The sequence below is a fragment of the Delphinus delphis genome, chromosome 1 (assembly GCF_949987515.2).
Source record: "Delphinus delphis chromosome 1, mDelDel1.2, whole genome shotgun sequence".
Classification (NCBI taxonomy): domain Eukaryota; kingdom Metazoa; phylum Chordata; class Mammalia; order Artiodactyla; family Delphinidae; genus Delphinus; species Delphinus delphis.
The window spans coordinates 151,110,008-151,131,336 of NC_082683.1; the positions used below are offsets into that span (position 1 = coordinate 151,110,008).

Genomic DNA, 21,329 nt, shown 5'->3' on the forward strand with positions numbered 1-21,329 from the left:
TCCCATTCCAATTCACTTCCAGGGTCCGGGTCAACGCTGGGTACACGGTAAATCCTTAGATAAATTCTATCGGACGTTTCTATGGGATCGATGTCATACCTTTACAAATGTGAAACAATTCTCACGAGACTGAGACAGATACACGATAACTAGGCTACATACAGGGCGAGTACCGCCTTGTCGCGTACAGCTGCGCTCCACACTCGAGCTCTGGGGCCAACCGTTCCTGCTGTGCTACTTCAGGGACTCGGCCGGAACCCTTCCGGCGGCAGCTGAGGCAGCCCGCCGGGACAACGCCGCTGAACGCACAACACGGGAAGGATTAGTAGTCTAACTATGTGCCTAAATTCTCTAGCTCACTTACATGATCCGAGGGAAAACAGCCCCAAATTCTTGCACTTTTAAAAAAAACCTGAGTGACGATAGCATTTTTATCCATTAAAAAATATCATAATCAAGTGATTCCGAGAGAGTTTTTTTTTTCTTTTTGGTTAGGCATATATATGGACAGCCCACTTGAAAGAACAAGGAAGGCGAGGGAAGAAAGCGGAAGCCGTGGGGTCTTCTAAACCAGAAAGTCTCCGGAGCTTGTGCCAGGCTCTTTGCGGCGTCACCCAGTTAGACGCAGGTTTTGGAAGCGGTTGGAAGAGAAGGTGTCGTTGCTGGAGCTGAGACCAGACGGCCAGAGTCCTCAGGGATGAACCTCGAGTTACTGGGTGAGGAGGACTATGGCTGCTTTTTAGAGAACCTTTTGGTCCTGGAAAGGAGGGAACCCAGGCGGAGGGGACTCAGGCTGCAACATTAGGGACACAGTTCTAGATGCATCTTTTTGGGCGCCTTGATATGGAGCAGCAACAGGGAGAGGAAGACGAGCTTCTGCCTGAGCGGAATGCATTGCTTCTCCCGAGGCTACTTTGCAGTTCAATTGTGAAGTGTTAGGGAAAGATAGTTTGTGACTTAGTTTCGATTACAAGGATCACAGGTGCTGAAGTAGCCCAGAGCAGGCAGGACCAGAGTTACTGGGGGAAGGAATCTGAGGAAGTGAGGCTTGAGGTAAAGCTTTGAACACTTGTCAGGGTTTTGGGTGAAGCATGGGGTTTTGAAGAAACATGGGGTGCCTAAGGAGGGGAACGTGTTTATCTTCTAGTACAAGTTCCTCATTGAATAAATTAAAAAAGGCTCAGAGGGTACTGACTTGAAGGCACTCAGAAAGTAAATGGTATAGTTGGCATATAGGTGGCACTGGAATCCAGTTACCTTGACTTTCTGTTTAAGGTCTTTATCAGGGACGGTGTGTAAAACACTGAGGGGTGAACTACAAGGCAGTTTACTTTTGTCACCCTCTCTGATTCATTTCCTCCTTACCCTTTACCCAAGTTGTTTATAAACAGTAGGTTCTTCTGGGTTTTCATTAGGTAATATTTAGCATCGTAGCCTAAGGATGTCTGAGGTTTTCAAGAACTAAGCGACTTGCTATTTTCAGTGGTTGTGTTTCTCTTTAAAAAAGTTAAATTCATGAGATATACTGGCAGTCTTAAAGACTGTAAAGCTATTTAAGGAATGGTCTTTGCTTTTAAGGAGCTTTTTGTTAAGTGTGGAGAATAAGGTGTTTATGTAAATAGCTATACTATATTGCAGAATATAGGTCATCCTTTTTTAAAAAATTTACTTTTTATACAGTAAGTTCTTATTAGCTATCTGTTCTATACATATTAGTGTATATATGGCCAGCCTTAAAGAGTCTTTACTAAGGGCTAAGAACATTTGGAAGAGGGAGTGAATATCTTTGGGGCAGGGGAAGAAAGGTAATCAAGAAAGAACAAAAACAAACAACCAAAAAACCAAACCTGTGGAGGATTTGGAGTTTTGAGTGGATATTTAAGATTGGTAAAATATTGACAGACTGAAGTATGAAGATATTGGAAGGAGTGTTTATTAGGAATACGTTTGAGCTAAGACATCAGTGAGGTGAGTCCTAAAGGTATTTTCCGGCTTGGCCAGGTTGTGGGTACTGTGAATAAGGAGAAGGCCAAGAGATGGGATTAGTACCATCTACTCCTTGGAGGCTTTTGAATACCCAGCTGAAAAGCTGTGCTTTTTAAGGAAAGTAGGGCAGATCCATTGAAGGGTTTTGACCTGGTAAGTGACTCAATCAGAGCTGTGATTTTTTTTTAAAAAAGATTTATCTGACAACAGTGTGTAGTTGAGTCTGCCAATTTGGAGGGCTAGAGTAGATGAGGGATAAAGAAGGTCTGAACTAGAAAATGGAAAGAAAAGACATTGAGAAGGTAGAGTTGACAATTTGAAAATTGACTACATATCATGGTGGTAGTGGCACTGGTGGCGGTGCTGGTGGTGAGGAAGGGAGTGAAGTGAAAAATGATGGGAACTGTGATGGTGCTATTCATAAACATTTAAGGACATTTGGAAAAGACAGTTAGCATTGGGTATGTTGAGTGTGGGCCTGTGGTTCAGAAGATGGGTTTGGATTTATGAGAGAGATTTGTAACCTTCCTACAGGTGGGCTAGACAAAACCTTGTGAGGAGATGATAAGACCCAGGGAGAAAGTGGGAGGGGAAGAAAAGAAAACTGCTGAGGACAGAATCTTGGACAATCATCTATATTTAGGGAATAAGAGGAGGAATAAATGATAATATATCAACTAACAGTTACATAGTACTTACTATGAGCTAGGCCTATTTTCAAGTGCTTTTCATGTATTTATTCATGTAGAGGTAGAAGAGAATGCAGGTTGGTGTGGTGTCTTCCGTAGAAGCAGTTGTAGAGCAGTTGAGGCTAAGAGCTGAGAAAGGGCTACTCTACTTAGTTCTTGGGCAACTTTGGGCTCCTTAGCAACTTGAACAGAAGCTGAGTTACAATGATTTTAGGAAGATGAGTGACATGGACTGGAGGCAAAGGGTTGATGTTTATTTTTAAAAACTTAACTATGGAGGAAAGGTGATAGATAGGCTCATACCTTGAAAGAAAGAGCAGATGGGAAAGATTTTTCTTGTATGATACAGAAGATTCATGTGGGTAAAACTTAGGAAGGAATATTTAGCATTGGAAGGTTAGACAATTTAAAAGAAGGCTGACTGGATTCAAAAGATATAAATCTCTATGGGAATGACTTGAGTTTTATAGCAAGAAAGTTAATTATTACAGATATAAAGGAGAAAGGAACAGAAGTAATGTGATTGTGGGAGCATACCAAACCGTAGCTGGCCAGATAAAGGAAAGGAATGATAATGTATTCTTAACATGGACTCTCAAATGCTTTTACCTCTGCAACCACTTCTGAGCCCTTGCTGTGTATTAGGCAGTAGGCACTGGAGGTAAAAGTTAAATAAGAGTTTTTCAAACTTACTTTTACTACAGCTCATCGTAAGAAATGTATTTTCTATCACAGTCCATTATACATACATACACATATAACTGTTTCTGAAAATGATACTAATTGTTATGCTCAGTGTCCTCTGATATCTTCTGATCTATTAAAAAACTTTTATGGTATGGCTCACTGAATGATTTATCCATTTGTGGTGGATTGGTTCCTAATGTTTGATAAACACTGAAATAAGATACAGCTTTTGCCCTGGATAAATACATAAAACTAGGAGGATAGGGCATAAACAAATAACTATGAAATGGAACCACAGTAAATAGTGGGAACCCCATTATGGGAATCCAGCTGAAAGAGCAATTAATTCTGCCTCGTTGGGGTTGGCGGTAGAATTTGGGGATGACTTTATAGAGGAAGTGCCATTTAACGCAGACAGTAAACATGGAGGAGGATTTTTCCAGAGGGACAAATGGAGAAGGTAATTACCAGTGCAGAGAACAGTAGGGGCGAACATTCTGAGGCATGAACATGTGATACATATTCTGGAAATGGTTAGCAGTTTCCAGCTGGTGCTTAGGGTGGATTATGCAAGGTTCTGTCCCAGGTGCTAATGCGGAGTTAGTCAAAGATAAAATGGAAAATACTGGTTGGGGCCAGATTATTGCTTTTTAAAATTATACTTAGGAGTTCAGCATATTGTTTAACAAGGGAGATTTTTGAGCAGGTAAGTGACATGATGAGATTTGGGGCTTAGAAAGTTGGCTGTAGCAGCTTTCTTAAGGATTGATGAGGGAGGCCAGACTGGAGCCAAGGAAATATAGTAGTTATGGTAGCGATGGCATCAGATTGGGGTGTGGTAAGATCAGTTATTTAGCCACCTGCAAGTTGCATTTCTCTAAAAAGAAATGCTGCGGATTGTGTCGTCACCTGTTAGACTGAGGAAGTGGAATGGAAACTGCTACTCTGGACCTAACTTACGGTAGGGAGGAATTGGTTGGCAAGTTGAAAATACTTTCACTGGGAGAAAAGGACCACGAAATTTTAGAGTTCATGGTAACCGAGTTTTTAAGGAGGTGGATGTTGAGCAATTTAGAGAATAGATATTATTCCAAGACCTAGAAAGCTAAAAGGTAGTTTGGAGGAAGGGTCCTAACTGGGAAAAAAGGAGGAGGCACCTGAGGGAACTGGTGTGCTTGCACTGAAAGCAGTCTAAACTCAGATTCCAAAGAGGCATGTACAAAAGAAGGGCACGTTGCTGAAGGTGAATATATGAGGGTGGCACTAGCTGTTAAGAATAGTGTCAGGAAAGCTAATGTGACTGAAGGCAAAGATTGTAAAAATGAGGCAACTAGAAAGGGTTTTTAACATTATGTGGAGTGCTAAGAGCAAAGAAGTTTCCTGCTTGGTTGGGCTGGATGGTATAATACCAAAATTATTCATTCAACACTCAACAAATATCTTTCATGCGCCTACTCTGGGCTTTTATAGTTTATAGGCAAAAGGGAAGTGGAATACTTCTTTTATTTTGAATTTTATTTTATAATGTTTTTTATACAGCGGGTTCTTATTAGTTGTCCATTTTATACATACTAGTGTATACATGTCAATCCCAATCTCCCAATTCATCACACCACCACCCCGCCCCCACCCCCACCCCCGCCGCTTTCCCCACGTGGTGTCCATACGTTTGTTCTCTACATCTGTGTCTCTATTTCTGCCCTGCAAACCGGTTCATCTGTACCATTTTTCTAGGTTCCACATATATGTGTTAATATTTGTTCTTCTCTTTCTGACTTACTTCACTCTGTATGACAGTCTCTAGGTCCATTCACGTCTCTACAAATGACTCAATTTCATTTCTTTTTATGGCTGAGTAATATTCCATTGTATATATGTGCCATATCTTCTTTATCCATTTGTCTGTTGATGGGCATTTAGGTTGCTTCCATGAGGAATGCTTAACTTCTTATTTTTCTTTTGCCTTCTCTGGGGAAAAGGATTTTTGTTTGTTTGTTTTTGAACAAATAAAGTGATCATTGGTTATGGCCAAGAAGAGTCCTCAATAGGTAGAGATTTTAGATGGGTCACTTAGTTCAATTCTCTTGGTCGAATTATATTCCTTGGCCGTGAAGGAACTTGGCATGTGAAATAATGTCGGTGATCTTTGAGAGTTGGGGAGAGGAAAGAAGACATGCTGAAAGAAAGAAGATGGGCAGAATTTTGACTATTTTCAATAAAGGGCAGATGTGTTTTGCAAATCATAGACTAGTAACCTTGAGGTCAAATTTGGGCAAGATTATAGAGGCTTTTTAGTGCAGTTATAGTTAAGAGTAGGGTTTCTTGGTCAGGTTCCAGTTTTGCCACTTTTTAACTGTCAGTTTGGGGATAACCTTTAATCCTAACTTTCTTTATCTGTGAAATGGAGTATGATAGTACTCAATAGTGAATTGAGAGGATCAAATGAGACAGTATGTAGAAGACCTTAGTACGGAGTCTGACACATAAGCATTCAGTAAGCCGTAGCTGCTAATGATAAATGCAGGCTTGAGCACTTCAAAGAAATGATAAGCCAGCATGAGTTTAAGTCTAGAAAACTCATTAAAGTTCTTTAAATTCATGCTTTTCAAATTAACATACACAGTAGATATTTATCATAACAGTGGACACAATACAAATATGCATACAGAAAAAATTGCCTTTTTCCTCCTTTCCAAATGGTAACTGTCTGGAATTTATCCTTTTATACCTTTTCCTTGCTCATATGAGTATAATTAAATACAATTTGTAAGGGCTTTGTTTTTGCTTTTTTACAGAAATAGAACTTTTTATACACATTTTTTGCAACTTGCTTTCTTCACTTAATTTTACGAGATACTATTCCTACACATTAGGAGATAATAGAACTAAGGATTTTTAATGCGTTCGTGTAGATACACACTCACGATATCAAATTTTAACTTAACTGTAAATGCTTTTTTATTTTTTATATTTTTTGGCTGTGCCGTGCAGCTTGTGGGATCTTAGTTCTCTGATCAGGGATTGAACCTGTGCCCTCTGCGTGGAAGCATGGAGTCTTAACCGCTGGACTGCCAGGGAATTCCCTATAAATGCTTTTTTTTAAAAAGTGTTCTTTTTTTCCCTTGCCTCCTCCATTCTTTGTTGATAATCCCGTGTATCTCCTTCCATATTTTTCTCTATGCCTATATGTGTGTGTGTGTATATACATAATGTTAACAAAAAAAATGAGATATACACTTTGTGTTTTGCTTTTTTTCACTTAAGTAACACCAATAAAAATTTTGAAGAGAATTAGTGTAATTTATCCATATTTGAATACCACAATTTTTTCATCCATTACACTAATAATGGGTATTTACCTTGTTTCCAATGCGGTGGGGGGGGGGGGGTGTCTTTTTTTTTTTTTTTTTTTTGCCACCAAGAACAATAGTTTAAGTACCCTTGTTCTTACGTCCCATTGTTGTGTTTACATCTATGGAGATTAGGTTTCCAATTGTAGGATTACTGAGATGAGGACTATGTATATTTTTGCTTTTAATAGATGCTGTCAGATTCCTTTTCCAAACGGCTATAACAGTTCCCATTTTTATAGGCAATATCCCTTCCCCCCCAGCAGGTGTTCTCTCTCTAAATTTTCCTGTCTGATGGATGAAAATGGCATCTCATTTTTCATTTGGTTTACATTTCTCTGAATTTGATGTTTTCCTTTGTTTAGAGCCCATCTCATTTTGTTCTTCTGTGACTTGTTTATTCACATTCTTTATCTTTTCTTTTTGATCATTTTTCCTTATTGGTGTATAGACTTGCTTTATAGTGTAGATGTCAACTCCTGTCCGTCATCTGCATTGCCAATTTTTTCTAAATCTTTTGACTGTTTATGGGAACTTGTGCCATGCAAAATGTTCCAGTTTTTATATAATCTAATGTATTTCTCTTTTCTTTCGGTTTTCCTAACTTGGTTAAGGTCTTCCCCACCCTAGATTATACATGGGATCTCCTAGGTTTTCTTCTAAGATTTTTGATTTTAAAAAATCATTAATTTACCTGAAATTTATTTTTATATGTGGTATGAGAGAGGAACTGGAGCTGTTTTTTCTTTCAGATGGATAGTCAGTTGTCCATCCCTATATATTAAATAAATTCCCACTAAATTTAAATGTTATCTTTATCATATATCAGCAACCTTACAGTACATGTAGATTTTTTTTTAACATTTGTCTTTAATCCATCTGGAACTGCATAAAATTTACTAGTTTTTGGAGAAAGCCATTAAGCTTTCCCACCCCAGAATGTAGTTTGTCTTTTCACTTATTCATATTTTACGGCCTTAACTAAGATTTTATAGTTTTCTTCTTCATACATGTCATGTCTTTCTTATTACATTTTTTCCTTAAATATTTAGCCATTGTGAGTGGAATTTTCCTCTTCATTTTCATTTCTGGATATTAATTGCTAACCTAAAGAAAAGCTGTTAATGTTTGAATGTTTTTCTTGTATCAAACCACCTTGCCTTATTTTCTTATTAATTTGGGTGGTTTTTAAAATTAGAATTTCTGTGTTTTCTAGGTATTCAGTGTTATCAGCAAAAGAAATAGTTTTATCTCTTATAGTCAATGTTTAAACCAGTTATTTCATTTTCTTATTCCATTGGCTGGAACCTCTAAGAGGAATATTAACTAATAATGGTGATATATCCCTTTCTAGTTGCTGATACTAATTGGAATGGTTTTAATATTTCACCTTTTAGAATGATAATTGTTGTGTTTTTGGTTAATAGTTTTTATCATTTATTGTAGTCTTCTGTTAGATGTGGCTGTTATTAGAATGAGCTATTGAGTTTTAGCAAAATTTTTTTTTCAGCATCTACTCATAGGATTGTATGGCTCTTAAACATTCTCGTCCAAGGATATATTGAATACATTAGAGTGCATTGTGCTATTGTTTGTTCCTTTGGAGTGAGTTTGGAGTAGGCCTATTTTTTTTTTCCCCTTGCTATTCCATTATGCCTTCTTACATGGTAGAATAATAAACTCCAGATTTTTTGTGTTTAGAATTCGGTTATACTTATATACACTGCTAGAAATTACTTTTCATTTCTGCAGAATCTAGAGGTGAAATACCCTGTACTGTTTGTGTTCTTTTTTTTTTTTTTTTTTGCGGTACGTGGGCCTCTCACTGCTGTGGCCTCTCCCGTTGCGGAGCACAGGCTCCGGACGCGCAGGCTTAGGGGCCATGGCTCACGGGCCCAGCCAATCCGCAGCATGTGGGATCTTCCCGGACGGGGGCACGAACCCGTGTCCCCTGCATTGGCAGGCGGACTCTCAATCACTTCGCCACCAGGGAAGCCCTGTTTTTTGGGGTTTTTTTAAAGAATCAATTTAATTTTATTTATTTTTTGTTGCATTGGGTCTTGGTTGCTGCACGCGGGCTTTCTCTAGTTGCGGAGAGCAGGGGGCTACTCTTTGTTGCGGTGCATGGGCTTCTCATTGCTGTGGCTTCTCTTGTTGCAGAGCACGGGCTCCAGGCGTGCAGGCTTCAGTAGTTGTGGCACGCAGGCTCAGTAGTTGTGGCTCATGAGCTCTTGAGCACAGGCTCGTAGTTGTGGCACACAGGCGTAGTTGCTCCACAGCATGTGGGATCTTCCTGGACCAGGGATCTAACCCATGTCCCCTGCATTGGCAGGCAGATTCTTAACCACTGTGCCACTAGGGAAGTCCCACTATTTATGTTCTTAAGTGAAAGAGACTCTTGTTTTCTTTTTGTATCATCTTATCAGGTTTTGGTATCAGCTATGTTGGCTTTATAAAACACGAATACATATTTTTTTCTGCTCAGAAATAGCTTGAATAACATAGTAATTACCTGCACCTTGAGATTTAGGAGAAATTGCTCATAAAACCATATGGGCCTGCTGTCCGTTTTTTTATAATTAAACATTTAAAAAAAATTTAATGGTAGGTCTTTAACAACCTCTCAATGTGTTTTTTCCTCATTGACCCAGTCAAGGACTTTTCTTCTGTAATCAGTTTTGGAAATGTGTCATTCATGTTTTTTGAATTATCAAGTGTACTGTGAAGTTAAATCTGACCAGCGTTTATTTCTCTTTGGCAGCTACATTTGGGCATCTTTTTTACCCCCTTTCATGGTCTTTAGAACCAAGCCTAAGAATCTAATTGTAACAAAATGTTAAATGTTAGATGATGGGTGGTTAGATGGTGGGAGGATAGAGAATATAAAAGTGGCCTTGAGCATCTAGGGGCAGTGGCCTTGTGCTACCATAACCCTACTTGACAGCATTCTTGCTCAGGCTCTTCAACCAAAGTGGCCCAGACGAGCTTAGTCTTTTTTATACACACTTTTTCTTTGTGTTCCTTTAAACTCCTTGTTATAATCCTGTTAACTAGGATGACCCTCCAAAAAAGGGGGAAAAAACCCACAACACCTAAAACATAAAACAAAAATACAAAATCAGGGGTAATCTGTGTTGAAGGGTAATCATACATTAAAATGGTCCCAGGATTCTGGATTCTCTCAGAATCTTTTTGTTGTTGTTGCTTTTTTGGGCACACTGCCCTCTTCAGTGGAAGAAACTGTGCCCTCTTCAGTGGAAGCTCGGAGTCCTAACCACTGGACTGCCAGGGAGTTTCTCTCAGAATTTTAAATATGGCTTTCCCATCTCTGAACACAGAAGTCATACTCTACTCCTTCCTGAGTACTTCATATTTTTAGGTTGTGTTTTTTTGTTTTGTTTTTAATTTTTCAATGAATACTCCTTTTTTCTCTCAATCATGTGAATATAGATTTATATTATTGCTTTGGAAATATATATAAGATATTTTGTTAATACATATTATAATACATATATTACATATAATACATATAATATGTGTAGTATTTTGTTTAAAGAACAAACCTTAAATATGTTAATGTTTGTTTAAGCATATAGAAATATATGGAAGCTTTTACCTTAGTAAGTGGGTTGCAGGGAGGAAACTATATCATTTTTTAATTACACATATCTGTATTACCTACATGTATGACTTTAGTAATTTTAAAAAGGTTCTTTCAGAATAACCTATCTTAATCTGGTTTCAGCTTTTCATTTCATTCCTGTCTTTAGTATTTGAATGCAATCAGACACTGAAGTCTGGTGCACATTAGAGAAATCAAAATAATTGCCTTTTGTTGGGGGGCAATTATTCATCTTTATTTTCATCTTTCTTTTAGTTTTCTTAACTTTAGGGCCTGTATTCTGATTAGTTTTAATGTTTTCACTGTTTTGATTTCTATTAATTTTTATAAAGGACAAAATGTAATAAAACTGGTTTTCAGACTTTTTTTAAAAAAATGGAAGTACAGTTGATTTACAGTATTATGTTAGTTTCAGGTGTATGACATAGTGATTCAGTATTTTTGTAGATTATACTCCATTTAAAGTTAGTATAAAGTATTGGCTATATTCCCCATGCTGTACAGTATATCCTTATAGCTTATTTACTTTATACATAGTAGTTTGTACCTCTTAATCCTCTATCGCTATATTGCCCCTCCCCCTCCCCTTTCTCCACTGGTAACCATGAGTTTGTTCTCTATATCTGTGAACCTATTTCAGTTTTGTTACATTCTTTCATTTGTTTTATTTTTTAGATTCCACATGTAAGTGGTGGCATATAATATTTGTCTTTCTCTGACTTATTTCGCTAAGTATAATACCCTCCAGATTGATCCATGTTGTTACAAATGGCAAAATTTTATTCTTTTTTATGGCTGAGAACTATTTTATTATCTATATAAATATTCATAGATATATAAATATTCATATATATACACATACTCTATATCTTCTTTACCCATTCATCTGTTGATGGACACTTAGGTTGCTTCCATATCTTGGCTCTTGTAAATAATGCTGCTGTGAACGTTAAGGTGCATGTATCTGTTTGAGTTAGTATTTTCATTTTCTTCGAATATATACTTAGGAGTGGAATTGCTGGATCATATGGTAAAAAACTAAAAATAGTAAACTTATTTTTTAGATGAAATCTTATTTGAATGTCCTAAATGTAAAACAGCTTCCTTGGATCTGTAGTTCTCAGAGTATAGTTTAAATATCATGCTAATAAAATGTTTAGGTAATAACATAAGTAAATACTGATAAAGATGTTGCTACTGCATTAAACTTCTAAACCTTAAACTTCTGACAAACAGGCAGTATCGTACTATAGCTCAAAATGTTTATCACTAATGTATAAACGCCAAATTTAATATAGGAAAAGTATTCAGGGATGTCTGTACCAAAATGTTATTTGCTTAAGAAATTAATACAGAGAATTGTGTGTTTAACCAACTACCAGATTGTGTTATAGCCTTAGTACTATTATTAGGAAGGGAACCCTGTTGGTTGGCTGCTCTTAATAAAGGTTTTAAGAGAGTAGTTGGGATTTAAGATGAGTTGACTGATTTGATTTTTTAAAGTTTGTTACATAAAAATAACCGTAAAAACACCCCATTACATGTTTACATTAATAACGTTTTTATGAAAAATAACTTTTCTAAAACAAAACTTATTTAGTGAGAAGAGTGGCATTGTTTTGCATTTTTACAAATCTCTTTAATGTTTGCCTAAATATCAATAGAAGTTGGCTGGATTCTGCATTCATACTGTTTCAGTATCACAGCTCGTATAGCCTCAGAACTCATCTGTAAACTTGTGAAATAATGAGAGTAAAAAGGCACATACCATCTTGGTGTGATATTGAAAATAGGTGTGACCTCATGGAGTCCCTGAAAGGGCGCCAGTTCTCCATCCACACTTTGCAAGCCACTGCTGTACACTGTTTGTGAGCGGTAGTTGTGAGCTGTTGGATTCCTGGTATGTTGCACATGTTCCATCAACTTTCTTCCTTTGCTTTGTTGCAGAGTCCTTTGGGCAGAATTATCCAGAGGTAAGAGTATTGTATTGTGATTTTAGAAAACGGTAACTCCCTAGCTTTTATGTTTGAGTGGAAACTACGTTTTCATCTTTTTTTTTTTTCTTGACAATAGAAGCATTAAATATGATGATCTTTTGCTATAAAAGGGAACTAAATGTTTAATTTTGAGCAGCAGGGGAGGTAGATAGGCAATGTTGGCTGGAAATTTCAACATAATGTAAATCTTACAGTTCATTTCCCTTTAAATTAAAAAAATACTTTTGATTGAAGCATTTTTCAGAAACAGTACTATCACCTTCATGTAAATTTTTTTTCTGTGTGCTTTTATAGTTTTGATCAGTGTTTTTGCATAGTAATAACACGTATGGTATAAGTGTGCTTTACATGTAAAAATATTTTGTAACACTTAGAGTGTGTTTAATGTAGTCGTGATTATTTTAAATGGCTTGACATTAATATAAATTTATTTGATTTTCCTAATGTTACACAGGGGTTTTGTTTTATTTTTCTTGGAATAAATTTCAAGAACTATGATTACTTGATCAGTAAGATGACTCTTTTAGTGAATCCTGTTTTATTTTGCCTAATTGCCTTCCGGAGAATTTGTATGAAGTTATAGTTGTAATGCAAGGGATTGGTCACATCTGTTTCTAAAAATTCTCTGTTAGCTTTTATAAATATTTCTCTATTTGGGCTAGTTTAATAGATATGAGAACACACATAGAGATTATTTTGGTATACATCATAATTTAAATTCAAGAGAATTATCATAGATGTTAGAGAAACTTTAAGAAATTATTTGGATACCTGGGTATTATTGTCTATATTCTTATGTTCATTTTAATCTTTAGGAAGCTGATGGAACTTTGGATTGTATCAGCATGGCCCTGACTTGCACCTTTAACAGGTGGGGCACACTGCTTGCAGTTGGCTGTAATGACGGCCGAATTGTCATCTGGGATTTCTTGACAAGAGGCATTGCTAAAATAATTAGTGCGCACATTCATCCAGTCTGTTCCTTATGGTAAGGAATTTTAAAGTTAATGTATTAAATATTTAAATCGGGGGGATGAACGGTGACTGTGTAGTTGCCAGTCTCATTAGATAAATTTTAATATTTAGAGTTTTAAATATACAGCCATTAGTAACATAATTTCTCATAGCCTATGGAGACCTTGAATCCATGCTGCTTTCAACACCTTTGGGGGAGAAATTCATTGTAATATGGATCTGTATCAGGCTCTGTCTGAGAATATTTCAGTACTGAAATGAGACATTTACAGATTGCAGCTGTAGTATTCTTGTGGTATTGACCTTTCATTTAGAATAAAAAAATCCTGGTTAGGAGGGCAGCTTGGAAGTCAAAGTGTCCAGCCTTGTCCATGTTCTTGAATTACAGTAGTTTTAGTGAACACAAACATGCCTGTTCCTTCATTGAATTGTAGTTATTAAGGCTTCCCATCAAATATATTGAGCTGAAATCGGGTATTATATAAATCCCATTGATTTCATTCTTATTCTCAGGGACTATCTGTTTTCAGAAAATTTTATTTTGGGGCAGCACTTCTTTTAAATGAACTTGGGACCAAAAACACCTAATCAGATCTAGATTTATTAAACTAACATATTTCCTTTTGTCGAAATATAAGCAGCAGTGGTATTATAAAGCACTGGATTGGGAGGAGGCCTGAATCCCAGTCTAGCTTTGGCCACTAATGAACTGGCGGCTTTGGCCAAAACGTTTCTCTAATATGCAAAATGAGAGAACTGGCCTGTATGATTTCTTAGGTTCTTTCCAGTTCCTTTGCATTTTATTTATTTTTTTTATTGTTGTGCTCTTGCAATAAAGATTTAAGTAGGTACATACATTTTTATCAGCTTTATTAAGATACATATAATTCACATGCTATAAAATCCACCCAATTAAAATGTACATTTCATTGTTTTTATATATTCAGAGTTGTGCAACGATCATCACAATCTAATTTTAGAACTGTCACTAAAAATATACATGTATTGGGCTTCCCTGGTGGCGCAGTGGTTGAGAGTCCGCCTGCCGATGCAGGGGACACGGGTTCGTGCCCTGGTCCGGGAAAATCCCACATGCCGCGGAGCGGCTGGGCCCGTGGGCCATGGCCGCTGGGCCTGGGCGTCCGGCGCCTGTGCTCCGCAATGGGAGAGGCCGCGGCAGTGAGAGGCCCGCGTAATGGAAAAAAAAAAAAAAAACATGTATTTTTATTATAAAATAATAATAATTTAGAAAATTATGGAAAATACAGCAAAGTAGAAGATAGACGACTATCTCCCATAGTCTTACCACTCTGATATTACTACTGTAAATATTTTGATTTGTTACTATGTATAATTTTTAAAAAGCGTAGGACTTCCCTGGTGGCATGGTGGTTAAGAATCCACCTGCCAATGCAGGGGACACGGACTCGAGCCCTGGTCCGGGAAGATCCCACATGCCACAGAGCAGCTAAGCCCTTGTGCCACAATTACTGAGCCTGCACTCTAGAGCCCACAAGCCAGAACTCCTGAGCCCATGTGCCACAACTACTGAAGCCTGTGCACTTAGAGCCCGTACTCCTCAACAAGAGAAGCCACCACAATGAGAAGCCCGTGCACTGCAATGAAGAGTAGCCCCCACTTGCGAAACTAGAGAAAGCCTGCGCGCAGCAACGAACACCCAACACGGCCAAAAATAAAATATATAAATAAATAAATAAATTTTAAAAATTAAATAAAAAGCATAGTTTGTAAGCGTGCTACGTTTTATTTTATATTTTGCTCTTTTCCTGTCTAACACTGACCAGACATTTTCCTGCTGTGTAGCCTTTAAAAACTTTTTTTTAATGGCTAAATATCTTCTGATAGATAAACCATAATTTACTTAATCATTTTTGTTTCTCTGCTACATAATGTTCAGTCAACGTCTTTGCACATAAAGTTTTTCTCTCATACAATCATTTCTTCAGCAAACATTGAACATGTATTATATACCAGATACTGCTTTAGGCATTTACGATTAGGGTTAGGGTTAGGGTTAGGGGGACACAAAAACAAGTAAGGAGAGATTCTTGATTGGTAGGGGGAGGTACATGTGCATACAGCTACATGTACTAAAGCTCTGTAGGTCCTACCTAAGAACTATATTTGCGATTTAGTGGAGGCAAAAGTGCAAAGGAGGAAATGATCAATTGTATTGGAGAAGAAGTGTGGTCAGAAAAGGCTTCAAAGATGAGGTAATTTCTAACCTCAAACTTGTTAGATGACTAGGTGTTTGCCAGTTGTATTCCAAGCAGAAGGTGCTGTACAGGCAAAAGCACATCAGCTTGAAACAAGCATGGTAAAATGGGGAACTGCAGGTAGTTCAGATTAGCTGGATTGTGGTATCAGAGATGTGACATGGCAACAGCCAAGGTAAACAGGTGCTCATGGAGCACATTGTGTGCCACACTATGAATTTGAGCTTTATCGTGTAGGTACTGTGAAGCCATTAAAGGACTTTAGGAAGGAAAGTGACGTGATGAGCTTTTTATTTTAGAAAGATCTCTAGAACAGCATGTGGGAAAGAGATTGAAGGGGACAGTGAATGAAGTTAGGATTGCAGTGGCCTAGGCTAGAGCTGATGAGGATAGGTGCAGTAGGAATGGAGCTGAATGGTACAGATGTGAGAAATAGTAGAAATAAGAGGTCTTAGGCATTAATTAGATAAGGAGTGTAAGTGAAGTAGAGAAGTTAAGATCCTCAGGTTTCCTGCTTGGATGAAGATGTTAAGTGTAAGATTTGAGGGTGATAATGGTGAATTTGAGATCACGGTTGTGTGTCTCCTGTTGTATTTTATTGCAAATAGTTGTTTTATGAGTATCTTCCCTGGAACATGGTAGGTGCTGTGATACATGAACCTTGTCTGCCATTTTACTGTAGCATTATACCTGGTATGTAGTAGGCATTCAGGTACTTGTTGGATGGGTGGGGATATCTTAGTGAAGATGCCCAGTAGGCGTTTGATCTATGTTTGTTCATTATGTAGACTTCCAAAAGTATGTTACTGCTAGGTCAAAGGGTTTGAACAATGAGAGATTTTCCCCCTCTCCCCCCAACATTTTAAAACTTTTTATCACAAAACTTGATTATTAAGAACTTTAAAACATTCAAACAATATATGAGTATATAGAGTAAAAAACGAAAGCTCTTTGTCTACTCTTTAAGGTAAGTAGTATTAGAGTATATGGAATATATCTTTCATCTGTGAGATATATCTGTATCTCCCTCAGCATGTATAAAAATACACATACACATATACATGTGTATGTTTTTTAAAAAGCGGAGACATACTATACATTTTGTTTTTTAGCTTGCTCTTCCACTTAATATATAGTGGATGTTTTTCTGTGTTGATATATGTGTGTGTGTGTGTACATACGATATATATAGTATTGCTTAGTATGTATGCATCATAATTATTTAACTGTTCCCTAATTTTTGGTATATATAAGTATACATGAGAGTTATGATCTGTAGTTATATGCATTTTGCATTTTTCTTTGATTCATCCTCATTTAGTATATAACTTTATGTATTATTTTAATTGTTGTGTAGTATTTGAACATGTTAGGGACTAAGAAAATTTCACCAAAGAGAAGTTTTGGATAGGCATGATAGCTGTCTTCAGCTATTAAAGAACTGACATGTGCAAGACAAAAATTGACCTAAGGAGAAGAAGCAGGACTGGTAGGTAGTGAACGGGATTTATAGGGAAACAAATGTTACCTTAGAATAGAGATGAGCTCCCAAGCAAAGGTGCCTATGGATGGGATGGACTGCCCAGGAAAGAACTTACCAGTGGGACTGGCCCTGCTTCGGCTTGCTGTCTCTTCATAGGGATGCTACAGAAGATATTCAGTCACTGGATGGGGGCCATAGGTAGAATGAAATGATGTTTAAGACTCTAAGATATTAGACTTAGTAAAGACCTGTCTGTATTTTGGAAAGAAACAGTATTGCCAGATGTGAGGATGTATGAGAATCCCTAATTCTTGAATTTATGGAATTTGGAATTGAAGAATATATTGTTAGTTTTAATGGGAAAACCCCTCTTAGTTTCACCTCTGATTATAATTTAATTTCTAAAAATAGATTTCCCTCTATTATAACAGAAATACAAGCCTGCTATGAAAGAAAAAGTTATTAAAATGCAGAGGGTTTAAAGGAAAAATGGAAATATAGCTAACATTCTGTTTCATAGTCAGATTGTGCTAAAATGCTTAGGGGAACAGCAGCAGAAGCTGTCCCTTGTTTCTTCCCATTCCCAATATTCCAATAATGTCCCATTTCCAGTGTACTTCCATTCTTTTGGTTTGTTTCTCTTAATATTTGTCTTCATATTTCTAAAGTATTTATGCATATTACTTCTTCTTAGTTTGTTAATTTCAAGAACTTATCCGTGACTTTTTATTACAGTATATGTGAGCTTTATCTCACCCTTTTACCCTCCCATCATCTACTGAAATTGGGTGGACCATTGGCTTTTTTGTTATCAACCCTCAAGTTACAGTATCTGTAGGCATCTTCTTTTTTAGATTCTCCAGAAGGATCTTCTAATTGACTGGGAGTGTTCTAGAGGTTGTGGGAGACACAGGCACCTGAGTCCTTTGTATGCAGACTTGAGCTTAGTCCCTCCACATTCACTTCCTCAGTTTACTCCTGCCTTCCTCTGCTGTGAGTTACAAGTCTGGGAATACATTTATCTTGTCTCTAATATAATTAATGGTTTTTGAGCACTTACTGTATTGCACTGAGAGTTTTTTATGTATTAATGTTAAGTCTCTCGAGAGTCTGCAGGTAGATACTATTATTTCCATGTTATAAGTGAGAAAATTGAAGCTCAGAAAGGCTGTATAACTTGCCCAAGATCACGCAGCTAGAAGGTTGTAATGTCTAGGCTTGAGCATAAATCTGACTTGAGCCTCTGTTCTTAACCATGAACTGTGTTGCGTCCTCTATGTTCCTCAGCAGCAACTCCTCTTCATTGCAAAATTTGAATGAAGACTGATTTTGGGTTTCTTTTTCTGTTTGTCTCTTCTGTTTTTCATTTCTCTGTTTTCTTTTTTGCCTTTCTGTGGGTTACTTGAACTATTTTTAGAATTCCATTTTGATTATCTGTGGTATTTTTTATTCTTTTATTTATTTATTTATTTTTGGCTGCACTGGGTCTTTGTTGCTGCTCACAGGCTTTCTCGAGTTGCGGCAAGTGAGGGCTACTCTTCGTTGTAGAGCACGAGCTCTAGGTGCACGGGCTTCAGTAGTTGTAGCACGCAGGCTCAGTAGTTGTGGCTCGAGGGCTCCAGAGCACAGGCTCAGTAGTTGTGGCGCACAGGCCCAGCTGCTCCGTGGCATGTGGGATCTTCCCAGACCAGGGCTCGAACCCACGTCCCCTGCATTGGCAGGCAGGATCTCAACCACTGCTCCACCAGGGAAGCCCCTGTAGTATTTTTTAGTGTATTTCTTTGTATAGCTTTTTAATGGTTGCTAGGTATTACATGGTATATACATAACCTATCATAGTCTACTGGTGTTGACATTTTACTAGTTTAAGTGAAGTACAGAAACCTTCCCTTTACATCCCTTTACCCTCCCTTGTTTATAGTATAATTGTCTTAAACATTTCCTTTATGTATATTGATACCTATATAACTTATAATTTTGGCTTCAAACATCAAAACTCTAGAAAAAAGTATTTAATTTTTTAAAACCTTTTTCATTATTCTTTCTTCCTGATGTTCTAAGATTCCTTCTTTTATTGTTTCCTTTCTGCTTAGAGAACTTCCTTGAGCCGTTCTTTTAGGGTAGATCTGCTGGTGACAAATGCCTTGATTACCCCTTTGTTCTTGAAAGTTAGTCTCTCTGGGTGTAGAATTGGGGATGACAGTTCTTTTCTTCCAGCACTTGAAAAACTGTCACTTTCTTTGGACCTTCATGGTTTCTGGTGTGAAATCTGCTGTCGTGTGAATTATTGTTCCCCGTAGGTAACGTGTCATTCCTCTTTCTGCTTTCAAGATTTTTTTCTTTGTCTTTAGTTTTCAGAAGGTTGTGTCTTGGAGTGGATTTCTTTGAGCTCATCCTGTTTGAAGTTTGCCTAGCTTCTTGAGGCTGTGTGTTTTATATCTTTTGCCAAATTTGGGAAATTTTCAACCATTATTTTTTTTTCATGTTTATTGGCGTATAATTGCTTTACAATGTTGTGTTAGTTTCTGCTGTACAACAAAGTGAATCAGCTATATGTATACATATATTCCCATATCCTCTCTCAACCATTATTTCTTCAAATACATTTTTTTTTTTTTTTTTTTGCGGTATGCGGGCCTCTCACTGTTGTGGCCTATCCTGTTGCGGAGCACAGGCTTCAGACGCGCAGGCTCAGCGGCCATGGCCCACGGGCCCAGCTGCTCCGCGGCATGTGGGATCTTCCCGGACTGGGGCACGAACCCGTGTACCCTGCATTGGCAGGCGGACTCTCAACCACTGCGCCACCAGGGAAGCCCTCTTCAAATACCTTTAAGCCTTACTCTCTTTCTTCTCTCCTTCCAAGACTCTGATGCCATGGATATTAGATATTAGATCTTTTATTATAGTCCCACAGGTCCCTGAGGCTCTGTTAATTTTTTTCATTCCATTTTTTCTCCTATTCAGATTGGGAATTTTTAATTCTGTCTTCCTCTTTTCCATTGGCTGCTGAACCCATCTTTTGAGTTTTTTATTTCAGTTTTTATATTTTTCAGTTCTAAAATTCCCATTTGGTTCTTTTCTCTATATTTCTGTTTCTTTGCTGAGACTTTTTTTTTTCCATTTGTTTCAAGCATGTTTGTAATTGCTTGTTGAAGCATTTTAATGATGGCTGCATTGCAATCCTTGTCGGGTAATACTAACACCTGTGTCATCTGTGTGTTAGCATCTGTTGGTTGTCCTTTCCTAGTCCTTTGGCTCTTCTGGAGACTTTTTTTTGTGTGTGCCTATTGATGCTAATGGGTTGTTGGCATCTCCGTCACCCAGTCCAGGATATATGAGGCAAAAAGAAAATCTAAGGACCTCACTGCTGTGTCGTTCCTCATATCCTGTAGTCCCTAGACAGTCTGTCTTCTCTTTACCTTTTTATGTTTGTTTTCTATATAATGTTAGGATGTTTAACTGTACTTAGCAGGAGGAATTAATTCCTTCCTTAATTCTTTTCTTAATTATTTTAAATAACAGATACCTATCTGTACTGGTTCACTTATACTATGATAGTGCTACTTCTGGGACAACTTCAGAAAGCTCAACTACTCCTCCCCCTCCCCCCAAGGGGAAGAAAACCTGCTTTTTGTTAAATCAACACTTAAGGGCCAGCTGATTTTATACTTTTCTAAAATGTTTGAGTCTCCCTTTTTTCACTGAGCCACTTGTACTGTTATCTTGAACTGTTAAGAGCTTCTATTACTAGATATGAAGATGTCATGAAAACATTCTTTTTTATTGCTTAGTTAGGAAAGCTTGTTGTGGATTTGAGTATATGTTTAAAAAATAAAGAAGAAGAAACGTTGGTGACCCATGCAGTTAGGGCAATAAGTGTGACTCATGCTTTTTTATCTATAAGGATGATATGATATACTTAGAATGTGTGCTAAGTTACCCTTTTTCCTTCTCAGCTGGAGTCGAGATGGTCATAAGCTCGTGAGTGCTTCCACTGATAACATAGTGTCACAGTGGGATGTCCTTTCAGGCGACTGCGACCAGAGGTTTCGATTCCCTTCACCCATCTTAAAAGTCCAGTATCATCCGCGAGATCAGTATGTTTAATCTGTGCTATTCTCTCCTGGGGTGGGTCTAATTCTATCTCCAGGCCCATGACAATTTCAGTTTAAGGTTTTAGGATGCAAAAGCCCACATCTCTTCAACCTCTTCTATATAAAATAATCTTTCCAGATTATCTGGATCTAGTGAATAGATTTTAAAGAGACTGTTATAGTATATAGTTAAAAACTGGCCTATATTA

At 37.5% G+C, this 21,329-nt stretch overlaps 1 protein-coding gene across 1 annotated transcript in view; it reads left to right on the forward strand.

Annotated features, from left to right (window-relative positions):
* Window positions 1-491: 491 nt before the first annotated feature.
* Window positions 492-21,329, forward strand: part of RBBP5 (RB binding protein 5, histone lysine methyltransferase complex subunit) — a 36,423-nt gene continuing 15,585 nt past the window's right edge. Inside the window, exons 1-4 of the mRNA XM_059996092.1 lie at window positions 492-716; window positions 12,282-12,307; window positions 13,147-13,319; window positions 20,983-21,123. Coding sequence (XP_059852075.1) covers window positions 698-716; window positions 12,282-12,307; window positions 13,147-13,319; window positions 20,983-21,123 — 359 coding nt within the window. The 5' untranslated portion in view covers window positions 492-697. The remainder of the gene's footprint in view (window positions 717-12,281; window positions 12,308-13,146; window positions 13,320-20,982; window positions 21,124-21,329) is intronic.